Genomic DNA, 14,209 nt, shown 5'->3' on the forward strand with positions numbered 1-14,209 from the left:
TTATTTATATATTTATTTATTTTTATTTATAAATTATTAAACTTGAAATATATTTTTATTTTTTCACATATTTTTCTTCAGTTTATTTTTTATGTACGAGTATATATACAAGAAAGAAAATAAAAAGAAAAAAATTATATTTAAAAAAAAATGTATATTTAATAATTATATATATATATTTTTAATATATAATATTTTTCATACCTTAAGAGGATATTATATTATATGCATGCATATAAAAAAATATATAATTTTAAAAATATATTTTATATATATTTATATATATATTATTTTTTTTTTTTTTTTTTTTTTTTTTTTTTTTTTTGGTTTTGTTTTTTTGTTTTTAAGAATTTTTTTTTTTAATAATCATCAAAATGTTAAAATAATATAATTTAATATTTTTATATATATTATATATATATATATATATATATATATATATATATATTTATTTATTTATTTATTTAAGGCTGTAAATTGTTTTTAATTTTCTATTATAGTTAAATCTTTAACTTTATTATTTAAGTTGAAATATAGATATTATTTTTTATATACATTTTTTTAATATTCCTTTTTATATAATATTATGGTATATAAAATAATATTATATTATTATTATTATTATAAACGCAAAGCATTATATTTAAAAATTTTATTAAAATAATGAATTTTTCATATGTGTTGTATAATTTGTTCTTAAATATTTTTAAAATATAAGAAAAATATATATATATATATATATATATATATATATATATATTGATATTATTAATAAGGATAGTATTATTATTCTTTATATATTGTTTATTTTATAAAATCCATTTGCGCCTTGTTAATATGTATTATAAATAATTAATTTAAAATGAGAAAAATTAACCGTTCTAATATTATTAAACCTAGAGGTTTATTAAATAAAAATAACGTAAACTGTAAAACTTGTATTATATATTCTTATGATAATGAAGGAAAAAACAAAAAAAAATTTAAATCATTTTTTAATTCATTATTTTCTAAACGTTTTGGTATATCTATTATTGGAATAATATGTGTAATCTCAATGGTAAGTACATAAAAATAATATCAACACATATATATATATATATATGTATGTATGTATAATGTAATGTTTAATTTTACATTTCAAGTTAATCCTTTTTTTTTTTTTTTTTTTCTCCTTCCTCTTTCTAAATATATATAGAATGGATTTTCAAGTAATAATACATATTCCAGAATTTTAATTGAAACAGAACTTCCTTCTTCTAATGAAAATGTGTTAATAACTTCAAATAATTTTCTTACCAATATTAATATTGCACCTAAAAGGCCAAAAGATAAATTATCTGTTGAAGATGCATTCGGAACAGTAAATAGAAAATTAACAGATTGTCATAATAAATTACAAAAAAATATAAATAAACATGGGTTGTGGAATAATCATACGAGCCTTACTTTTGGTTATGCTTGTTCACTACTTGATAGTAATAATACGGATAAAGAAATAAATAAAAATATAGATCAATTAATAACTGATCATATAAATAATAAACAAAAAATGTATATGTTATGGTGGGATGTAATGAAAAATGAAAAAAAAAAATATAATTTAACAACAAAATATTTATATAAACATCATCAAAACTTAATACAGAAATATAAAAACATTGATCAGTACACCGCAGAAATGCAATGGAAGGAATGTAGAAAATACATTATCTTAGCTAGAATAAAGTATGAAAAATATATAAATCATATATTCTATAAATGGATTAATAAACCTACAACCAAATCATCTACATTTAAAAAAATTGTAAATAAAAATAGAACACTATGGAAAATGTTAACTAATTATATTATACACACATATTCACAATCTATGACATATTCATATGAATATATTAGTAAAGACATTCACAATAAAAATCATCACAATCCAACACATATAAACAAAGAAAATTATAAAAATTTTATATCAACCACCTTAGGAAGTAGTCAAACACATAATTTAAACTTATTATATAATTATGAACAATTTTTTCAAGATATACCACATATTGATTTAGATGCATTAGACAATATCAAAGAAGAAACACAACCTATTGATGATGAACAAAAAATAGAAGAAAAAAAACAAATAAGTGAAATGCGCACAGATTTTGAAGAAATACAATTCATTATAAAATCAGAAGAAAGAATTAGTTCACTAGAAGAATCACTATATAAACCCTTACCACCTTTAAATGAAAAAGAAAAACAAACCGATGACTTAGAAAAACACAACATAATATCAGAACAACCAGTAGTTCAAACTGAACAAGAAATGGTTGATACAGAACAAACAAATGAACATACACTGCAATCCATGGTAGAATCGATACAACCGATCCTTCAATTAGAACAACCAGTAGAGGAAACATTACAATCAAACATAAACTTAATAGAGCCCGTTATCCAATCAGTACATCTCGTTTTAGAAGCAGAAGATCCCATAACTGAAACTGATCAATCAATTATCCAAACGGTACAATTGGTTATTGATTCAGAACAGCCAACATTAGAAACTGCTCAAGAAGTACTTGAAGCAACAAGAGAAGCAATTCGTACAATACAAAATGCAGTAAAGGTAATAACAGAAGTGCTTAGAGAAACACAAAATTTAGTTAAAGAATTACAACCAATATCGGAACAAACACATAGCAGAAACATGGATATAGAAACACATTTGACAATAAAACAAGCTACTAATATAATACAATCTTCAATAACAAAAACACAAGAACTAGTTCACCAGGTACAAGAAATTATAAATAAAAATGATGAAGAAACTGATGAAAATGATGACATATTTGAAGATGCTTTAGATGAACTTCCAGAAAATTAAGTATTTGAATAGTATTCAAAAATTTTAAATAATACAAATATATGTATATATATATATATATATATATATATATAATTGTTATAAATTATGTAAAGACTACTATGTAGTATAATATATTTTTTTTTTTTTTTTTCCTATTCATTTATCTTATCCTCTTTCATTAATAATATTCACATATTTATTATCATTATATATACATCTAAATAATTAATATATACTTATATAAACCAATATTAGTAATAAAGAACAACATCAACTGTCATAAAACACTGAATAGGAAAATTAAAATTATAAATATGTACATATATATATATATGTTATATTTATTTTAATATTTTTCAAGTTTGTTTATATGAAAATATATTTTATAAAATCATTTTTCATAAATACATTTAAATATAATACAAAAAAATATAATAAACAGAAAAATAATAAAAAATAAATAATATATTATAATACTATATATCTATATGTGTAAATAATTTTACAAAAATATATATATATATATAAACATAACTTAGAGAAACAAAAATGATAAATAATCATAACGTTGATACATTAATTTAAATTAAAGGAAAAAAAAAAAATAAAAAATAAAAATGAGAGAAAGAAACTGTAATCATCATCACAATGCATCAATTTGCAAATATATATATATATATATGTGGTTACTTTAAAAAAAAACCAAAAAATATATAAATCATTTTAATATATTTTAAAAAAAATATATAAATATAGACAATTACATAAAAAAAATTAAATATATATTTAAAAAAAAAAAAAAAAAAAAAAAAAAGAGTATTCTACAAATAAATATTTTCATATTTATATACATATATATTTATATAGAGAATAATTTAAGAACATTAATTTTTTTTTTTTCTTTTGTCCCTTTTGTATAAAGTACATTTTAATTATTATCATCATTTATATATTATTCAATAAATTCTTCTTAATATTTTTCATACTTGTATTTTCTTTACTAGTGTTATTTTTATTATTCAAATTATGTATCCAGTCTAAGATTTTCCCTAACAATTGTTCATTTCCAGGTTCCATAGGTAACATATGTTCCATAATATCTAAAGGATAAAATTCTTTATTACTAGTATCAAGATCATCGAAAAATTTCTGGGTCCCTTCAAAGGAGCATACAGAATCATTTTTTGAATGAACAAATAATAATGGTATATTTTTTGGCATATAATTTATATCCTCTCTTAAATTCTCAACTGCTTTAAATATCTGAAAAGCGAACTGACTAGTTATCCATTTTGGATATCTTAATTTATCATAATATATAAGATCATTAATATATGGATGTTTCGAAAATTTAAAATTTTCAAAAAGTCTATTTTTCGGAAAATGATTACCCACAAATTTCATTATATCATAAAGACTCTTAAATTTAATAGAATTGACTGACGATAATTTTTCAAGCATTATCATTCCAGATAAAGATATACATCCTTTTATATTCATATATTTCTTCGAGGGTATTTCTTTTTCTAATAATTCTAGAGCTCTTAAAACTATATTTCCTCCCATAGATAAACCCATGATATATATTGGAATGGGGCAATGTTTATTTTTTTTAGTTAGACTTTTTTCACACGAATCAAATTTTACAACATCCTTTTTAGGTACATGCTTATCGCCCATAGAATTTTCAATCATATTTAATGAAGAATTATTATCCTCATTTTCGGATTGTATAGAATCATTAATTATATTAATATATTGTAAAAAATCATATACTAAATCATCAAAATCTTTTACATTCGTTCTTAAATTTTCCCATCCTTCGGATTCTCCATGCCCTTGTAAATCTAAACCATAGACTGAATAACCTTTCTCATTTAATTTTTCTATCCAACTATCTTTGTATATATAATAATCATCTAAGTCTTTTATTATTACCTTATCATTACTAACTATATCTGCATTGTGTCTTAAAAATTGGAACCTTATATGTGAATTTAAACCATGTACTAATACAAATATACCAATAGCTCCTTTTACTATCCATGAATATGTTCTTAACAATAAACCATCCTTATTATAAAAATAACTTTTACTTGTTGTACCATCTAATTTGGTATTAATTCTTTTACACTGTTCAGAATTTAATTCATTAGATACCATGATATTTATAATAAAAATTATAACTAAAACACACAACAAACAAGTAAATTTTTATATATATATATAAATATATACAAATTTTTTTTTTTTTTTTATATATATTCAACTTCAAAAAAAGTTAACACCTGATCGTTTATACAAAATATATTTCCATTTTATAATAAATCATTATATTATAATCTAATTTCTTTTCCTTTCCTTTTCTTCTTTTTTTTTTTTTTTGTAAATTATTTAAATTAAACAAAAAAAAAATATGTATATAATAAAATTGTAAAAATAATACAAAATGGTGTTTAGTATAAATAAATAAATATATATATATATATATATTTTTTTTTTTTTTTTTCTATTTTTTGACGGGTCTTTTTAAAAAGTATAGAGTTTAATTAATTTTAATCATGTGTATTAAGATTTTTTATTTAAAATTTATTTTTATATATTTCTAATTCTACATATATATAATATACATTAAAAATAACTAAAAAAAATGAATAAAAATTAATAATTTCCAAATGTTTTTATATTTTACATATAAATATAAAGGACCCCCGATAGAATTTTTTACTAATTAGTGTTATTATTATTATTTTATTATTTCTTTTTTTTTATTATTTAAAATTGAAAATATTTTTTAAAAAAAAAAGAAAAAAAAAATTATAAATATAATAATAATAATAATAATAATAATAATAATAATAATAACAATAATAGTATAATTACATAAATTTGGAAAATTATAATTTTTTCTTAATATCATATTATAGTAGAAAAGATATTTAAAAAAAAACGTAAATAAATAATTATATTATATATATATATACATAATATAATAAAATATTATATTTCTCTAGTTGTGTTTTACATATACATGCAATTTCCTTTTTTTTTTTTTTTTTTTATATACACTTATCTTATTGCATTCATATTATTATTATTAAGCTTACCTGTGTTGTTTTATATATTATTTATTTACATATAATATTATATATGATTATATATAATACAAAGTAAAATATGAAAATAATTTTTTTTTTCTTTATGTGCAAATTTTCAAAAATATGATATATTTTATTCTATTAGAAATTATATATTTTTTCATTTTATTATTTTTTCTTTTTTCTTTTTGTATTATATGGGAATCAAATTTTTTTACCGATTTTTTATAGGCAGTATTCATAATCAGGAATATAAAAAATATATATATAAGTACATATAACATTTATAACATTTCTTTTTGTTTTTAATATATATAATATAAAATAATTTTAATTCACAAAAAAAAATAAAAGTAAATAAAAATAAATAAATAAATAATAAATAAATAAAATAAATAAATAAATAAATAAAATAAAAAAAAAAATAAAAAAAAAAAAAAAAAAAAAAAAAAAAAAAAAAAAAAAAAAAAAAACAATGAAAAAAAAAAAAAAGCAATGAAAAAAAAAAAAAGCAATAAAAAAAAATAATAAAAGTATTAATAATTCAATTAACAAAGAATTATATTATGATTATAATTCTTTTATTTTTATATTGAATAATATCATATAATGAAAATTTGAATAAATGTATAATATATATATATTGTGTATTGTTTGTTAAAACACTATATATTTTATTAAAATGTAAGTATCATATAATGCTCTTATGTTCTATAAATATAACAAAAAAGGAAAAAACATTAAAATGGGAAATTTATTTGAAAAAATTTCATCCCATAATATTATTTCACAACTTGTGTAAAAAAAAAAAATTTATATAAATAAAAAAAAAATATATTCCTACATATACATAATATATATATATATATATATATATATATATATATATGGAAGCACAAATGTGAAGAATATATAATTTAATGTATGCATATATTTATTTATTTATTATTGTTATATTATACTACACTTTATAATATTACATAATAATAATCTTATATATATATTTCCTTATAGGATTATTTTATTGAAATAGGAGCATATATATATTAACACAATATTGTTATTTGTTCCTCCTTATTTTATTTATTATTTGTTTTTTCTTTTGTTATATACAATATATTTGTTATTTATATTATTCGTATTTTACAAAAAAATAATATATATTTTTTATTTATTTTCTAAATAATAACTAAAACAAAAAAGAAAAAAAAAACTTTTCCCTACTTTTAATCGTTTACTTTAAAAAATATATATATTCATGTCAATTTTTTCCCTTTTATTAATATATAAAAATAAATGTTCTAATTTTGTTAATGAGTTAAACAGAACTAAAAATAATTATAACAAAAAAGAATCATATATTTTAAAGACATTTTATATATATATATATATATTAAAATATATAACTTTATATTATTATTTTTTCTTTTTAACTATATAAAAAAATTTAAATATTCTCTTAACAAAAAATAAATATTGGTAGCACTTTATAAATTATATATTCTTTTGCATAAATAAATAAATATAAATATGTAAACATAATAAATAATTTTTTCATAACATTTTAAAATTTATTATTATATAGTATTCCTATATTATAGGATATATATATATAATAATATTTCTTATATAAAGAATGTATTTTAAAATATATTTTATATATAATATAAAAAGTAAGATATAGAAATATTAAATACCAATTTTAAAAAATAATTATTAAACAAATATATATATATATAATATATATACAAAAATATCAACTTTATAAAAGATATAATTGAAATAAAAAAAAATACAAAAAATATATAATACATATAATTATATAGTATATATATATTTCTAATATATTATATTTCAGTTTTTAAAAAATAAGAATTTTCAAATCTAATAAGATTTATAATATATATAAATAAAATTAAATATAAGGTATTCAATTTATTTCATTCTTTTTCCCCCTACATTTTATATATATTATAAGGCTATAAATACCTACAACCGTTCATATTTATAGGGTTAACATATAAAAATATATCATATTATATATATATATATATATATATAATATATAAATAATATATTTATATGGATAAAGTATTTTTTCCCCCACTACCAATATAATTTGTTTTTTCTTTTTGTTACCATATTGAAGATTTGTTATTTTAGGAAAGTAAAAAAAACATTATATATATATATATATATTATATTATATATAAATTTATAGAATATATTTAGTTAAACCAAAGAGATATTTTTTCATAATTATTATACCAAAAAAAAAAAAAAAAAAAAAAAAGAGTATTTTACATATATATATATATGAAACTTATAAAGCATTATAATAATAAAAAGTTTCATTATTATTACTTATAAAATCATATAATATATTATAAATAATATATTGATTTTGTTAAAATTTAAAAATAAATTTACCTATAATATATATATATATATATATATGTATATAATTTTTTTCTTTTTTCTACATAAATTTATTTCATTATTTCTTTTATTTTTAGTTAACCATAAATAAATATAATTATAGATTAAAAAAAAAAAAAAAAAAAAATTGGTGCCTTAAAATATATTTAAATTGTACACGTTACCATAACAATATTATAATATAAATATACAACTTAAAATATATATATGTATATATACATATAGATAATATAATAAGAAAATAATTTACATAAGAAAATATTTATACCACCACAAAAAACTTAAAAAAGCATACAAAAAATAATGATACATATTTTTTATAAGACAGCCATATTTACTCTCTTAATCTGGACAACACTGTTATATTTTATCAAAGTAAGAAAGAAAGAATTAAAATTAAAAATTAAAAATTAAAAATGATATATATATGCAAATTATTTTAATTATATATATATATATATATATGTATCTTTTTATTTTTCCAGCACATATATAACATATAATGATTTTTTTTTTTTTTTATTATTATTACTTTTTAGAATTTAAAATGTAATTTTTATTATAATAACAACAATTTATCAACATACGTTATAAAGCATAACAGATTTTTATCAGAATATCAATCGAACTTTCTTGGTGGGGGATATAGTGCAGCTTTAAAATTAGTAAATAGTAAAAAAACCGGAACAAATGTAAGTACAAAATATAATTCAGAAAATAACAATACAAATAATAATATACCAGAAAGTAATAGTACATATACAAATACAAGGTTAGCAGGAAATAATAGTACAACTACAAGCATTACAAAAGTAACAGAAACTAATAAAACAAATATTAAATTAACAGGAAACAATAGTACAACTATAAATACAAATTTAACAGAAAATACTAATGCAACCAAAAAATTAACCGAAAATGTTATTACAAATCAAATATTAACAGGAAATAACAATACAACCACAAATACATCATCAACAGAACATAATAATAATATTAACACAAATACAAATTCAACAGGAAATACTAGTACTACCAAAAAATTAACCGAAAATATTATTACAAATCAAATATTAACAGGAAATAACAATACAACCACAAATTCATCCACGACAGAACATAATAATAATATTAACACAAATACAAATTCAACAGATAATAGTAATACTAATACAAATTTAACCGATAATACTACTACAACTAAAAAGTGGACTGATAATATAAACACAACACAAAATTTAACAACAAGTACTAATACAACTACAGTATCAACGGATAATAATAATAATATAAATACAAAACCCACTGATAATAATAACACAGATATAAAATCGACAGATAATTATAACACAGGCACAAAGGAAACAGATAATAAGAACACAGACATAAAAGCAACAGACAATAATAATATTACAATAACCACGGATAATACTAATACAAATGTAATATCAACAGATAGTAGTAAAACAAATGTAATATCAAAAGATAATAGTAATACAAATACAATATCAACAGATAATAGTAAAACAAATGTAATATCAACTGATAATAATAATACATATACAATATCTACAGATAATGATAATACAGATACAAAAGCAACAGATAATAATAATAATACAGATACAAAAGCAACAGATAATAATAATAATACAGATACAAAAGCAACAGATAATAATAATAATACAGATACAAAAGCAACAGATAATAATAATACAGATACAAAAGCAACAGATAATAATAATACAAATACAAAAGCAACAGATAATAATAATACAAATACAAAAGCAACAGATAATAATAATACAAATACAAAAGCAACTGATAATAATAATACAAATACAAAAGCAACAGATAATAATAATACAAATACAAAAGCAACTGATAATAATAATACAAATACAAAAGCAACTGATAATAATAATACAAATACAAAAGCAACAGATAATAATAATACAAATACAAAAGCAACAGATAATAATAATAATAATACAAACCAATATGTCTTTGCTAACAATTATGATGAAACAACTTCTGATGATAAACTAAATAAAGATTCATGTGATAATTCAGAAGAAAAAGAAAATATAAAATCGATGATTAACGCTTATTTAGACAAGTTAGATTTAGAAACTGTTCGTAAAATACATTCAGATATAAGTACATGTATTGAAAAAAAAAATAATCCTAGGAATCAAATAACACATTTAAACAATTTAAAAAATATGTATAATATAATTAAATTTATAGTGGTTATATATATTGCTTTTAATTGGAGTGAAGTAATATATAAATATGTAGGAAAATTAATTTTAGCTTTTGCTTTATATATGTTACTTAATTAAATACTCTATATAGTTTTTATGTACTAAATAAATAAATAAATATATATATATATATATATATATATATATATATATATATATATGCCTTTTACAAATTTATTCTTATACTATGTTTATGTAATAATTTTTTATTCTTATACACCTTTGTATATGTATATATATATATATAATATATGTATATAAATTTTTTTTTTCTCCTCATTTGTATAAATTTCATTAGTGTATATTGTTTTATATGTGTATAATTTACCGTTATATATTCTTTTTTTTTTTTTTTTTTTTTATCAAAACCCATTTGGACACAATGTATAAAAACATTTGAATTATTCTTTTTATTTAAAAAAAAAAAAAAAAAATACATATAATAATTACCTTATTTATACTTTAATATAAAATGTATTCTTAAGAATGCTTAATTGTATTTTTAACAATAAAAACATATAAATATAAACATATATATTATATATATCACATTTCACGGAATAAAAAAAAAAAAAAAATTTATTTAATATTATCTTAATATATATATATATATTTATTTTTTTTTTTTTTTTCTTTTTTGTAATAATGAAATCAAATAAAAAATTAGTTTTTAATATATATAAAGAAATAATTATAAATAGCATTACTTTTATATATATATATATATATATATATATATTAAAAAAAAAAACTACTAAAATAATATGAAAATAATAATATCACAATAAATATATATATATCATATTGATTTTCATATTTCTTGTTTATTTATAAAATAAACTAAATTTTCTTTGATAAGCACATTTACATATATATTATATTTTTCAAAAGTATTTTTTTATCATGTTTATAAAATATTATTCCTTTTTTTTTTTTTTTGATATAACTATAATTCTAAATATACAATAATATTTTATATAATTATATATATATAAATACATATGCGCATATGTAAATTTATTGCATATACAATTCTCATAAATAGGAAAATGAAAAAAATAAAAAAACATAAACTGCAAATAATTTAAAACAAGAAAAAAAAAAAAATAAATAAATAAATAAATAAATAAAGGATCTTTTTATAACAATTTTCAATAAATAGTAATATAAGGGTAAAGTAAATTTGATGGTCGTACAAAAAAAAAGTAGGACCAAACAAAGAAAAAAAAAAAAATGATACCAGTGTACTTTTTTTGTTTTTCTTTCTTTTTTGGGTCATTATATATTTAGAATTATAAATAAATATAAAACAAGGTTTTAAATTTTCTTTTTGTTATTAATTTTATGTTCCATTATATTATATATTCATATATATATATATATATATATATATAAATCGTGTGTTTATTTTCATAAAAAATATGTATTTATTGTTATATTCTCATAAAAAGCAAGAAATTATTGTTTTATTTTTTCTATACATGCATGTGAAATTTTCTTTTTTCTTTTAATAATACTATATATAAAAATATATATATATAAAATACTTCTAAATACATATAATATATATAATATTATATTAATATAATTACTTGTAAATTTTTATATTTATATATATATAACACTGAGATTTTTTTTGGGAACAAAATTTTGAAATCTTTCTTTTGAGAAAAAAATATGTTTTCTTATAAAAATTAAAAGATTTAAAAAAAATAAAAGAAAATATAATATATAAATATAATATTATTATAATAAAAACATAAGGTTTCTGTATTTTTATATATATAAAATATTTGAAAAAAGAAAAATGGTAGAATAAAAAAAAAAAAAAACCAAGAAATTTACCGGGTAAAAAAATAATTTATTAATTTACGTAGATAATATATATAATAGTTCATACTTTTCATATTATTTAATTTTACATTTATCTATCCTTAAAATAATTTTTTATATAATGCATGATAATAATACTATGTGTACAGTACATGTTTTAAAGAAATATAAGGGAAATATGCGTAGATAAGAAAAAAAAAGGAAAAAAAAACGACGTATAATATTCCTTACAAAAAAAAAATATTTATTTTCTTTCAAAAGCAAATTCATTATTTACCAAGAATATACATATAAAAAAAATAAAATAAATAAGGTTCCAATAACATGAAAATATATATTTATATTGTTACATATATATATATTTCTTAATATATCCATAAAATATATTAAAAAATTATGATTGAAATAAAATAATAATTGTTTTTTTTCTTTTTTAACCTTATATATATATAATACATATAAAGTTAAATAAAATTTATTTCTTATTATAAGAAAAAATAATCAAATTAATTCCTTTTTTTGTATTTTTATTATTAAATATATTTAATAAAAAAAATAATATTTATTTTTTATATTATCCATTATAAAAAAAAAAAAAAAAAAAATTATTTAAATTTTTTATATAAAATAATAATATATAATATTATTATATATATTATATATATATATATAAATAAATTAAAATTTTTTTTTATGAAATAATATTATAATTTTCCATTAGTTTTTATGATGTTTTTTTTTTTTTTTTCTTTATTTCAATATTTTTATTCTTGAATTTTGTATGAAAAAATAATTTTTATTTTTATAAAAGTTTGTTATTTCCTTTTCTTTTTTTTTTTTTATTTGAATTCTTTTTGGATGATTTTCCATTTGAAAAATTTTAACAAAAGTAAAAATTTTCCCAAACAAAATTTTTCTTTTAATTTATATATTTTAAATAAATAAATATATATATATATATATATATGTATAAATATATATATATAATATATATATTATTTTTAATTAAGAATAATTTTTATGATTTGTAAATTTTAAAAAATAAATTTCATTTTTTTTTTATTATATTATTATTTACTATTTTCCCTTTAACAATCTTTTTTTGCATAATTTTTTTATAATTATATATTTATAATATATACTCTCTAACTTGAAAATGAGTCAACAACAAAAACAACAAAACGAAGAAGGAGCCACCGCTAATACCCAAGAAAAGAAATTCAATCCTGCAAGAAACCCAAGCCAATCTGGTCCCTATCGTCATCATGGACCCCAAGGAAGAACACCATATATGCAACTCCACAAAAATCACAATAATAACATGGTAAATAAAATAAGTAATTATTTAGGAATTGAAAATAAGGAGTTGGTTGAATTTGGTTTAAATTTATTCACATATGTTATAGCTATATTTATTGCCTTACAAATATATGATTACGTAAGATATTAAGAAAATGAAAATTATACAATATATAATATATTTATATTATTTATACATTTATTATAAATTCATATTATTTTTTAAATATATGAAATAAAATTTTACTGCATATATATATTAATTCATGAAGTCTCTATTATAATATCCATTATTATGTTATTTCATTACATTTTTTTTTTTTTTTTTTTTTTTTTTTTTATTTCTTTACAGGTAACACATAGAAAATGTGGATACTACAAGGACATGTTGGCAAAAATTGTTAGATTCCAAG

The 14,209-nt window shown here is 16.8% G+C and overlaps 4 protein-coding genes across 4 annotated transcripts; 3 read left to right on the plus strand and 1 right to left on the minus strand.

Annotated features, from left to right (window-relative positions):
- Positions 1 to 862: 862 nt before the first annotated feature.
- PRSY57_0700300 (exported protein (PHISTb)) lies at positions 863 to 2,878 on the plus strand (the record flags this gene model as incomplete). Its single annotated transcript, XM_020114640.1, has 2 exons — positions 863 to 1,048; positions 1,199 to 2,878. 2 exons carry the CDS (start codon positions 863 to 865, stop codon positions 2,876 to 2,878), a joined length of 1,866 nt encoding a protein of 621 aa, XP_019970597.1.
- Positions 2,879 to 3,805: 927 nt separating this feature from the next.
- PRSY57_0700400 (lysophospholipase, putative) lies at positions 3,806 to 5,023 on the minus strand (the record flags this gene model as incomplete). The annotated part of the gene is made up of 1 exon (XM_012905198.2): positions 3,806 to 5,023. The coding sequence occupies one exon, from the start codon at positions 5,021 to 5,023 to the stop codon at positions 3,806 to 3,808; it is 1,218 nt and encodes a 405-aa protein (XP_012760652.2).
- Positions 5,024 to 8,700: 3,677 nt separating this feature from the next.
- PRSY57_0700500 (sporozoite threonine and asparagine-rich protein) lies at positions 8,701 to 10,742 on the plus strand (the record flags this gene model as incomplete). The annotated part of the gene is made up of 2 exons (XM_012906672.2): positions 8,701 to 8,772; positions 8,937 to 10,742. The coding sequence occupies 2 exons, from the start codon at positions 8,701 to 8,703 to the stop codon at positions 10,740 to 10,742; spliced, it is 1,878 nt and encodes a 625-aa protein (XP_012762126.2).
- A 2,911-nt stretch (positions 10,743 to 13,653) lies between these two features.
- PRSY57_0700600 (small exported membrane protein 1, putative) lies at positions 13,654 to 14,209 on the plus strand (the record flags this gene model as incomplete). Its single annotated transcript, XM_012906673.2, has 2 exons — positions 13,654 to 13,935; positions 14,149 to 14,209. Coding segments are annotated over 2 exons (343 nt in total), but the record flags the coding sequence as incomplete, so codon positions are not given.

Source organism: Plasmodium reichenowi, chromosome 7 (assembly GCF_001601855.1).
Source record: "Plasmodium reichenowi strain SY57 chromosome 7, whole genome shotgun sequence".
Classification (NCBI taxonomy): domain Eukaryota; phylum Apicomplexa; class Aconoidasida; order Haemosporida; family Plasmodiidae; genus Plasmodium; species Plasmodium reichenowi.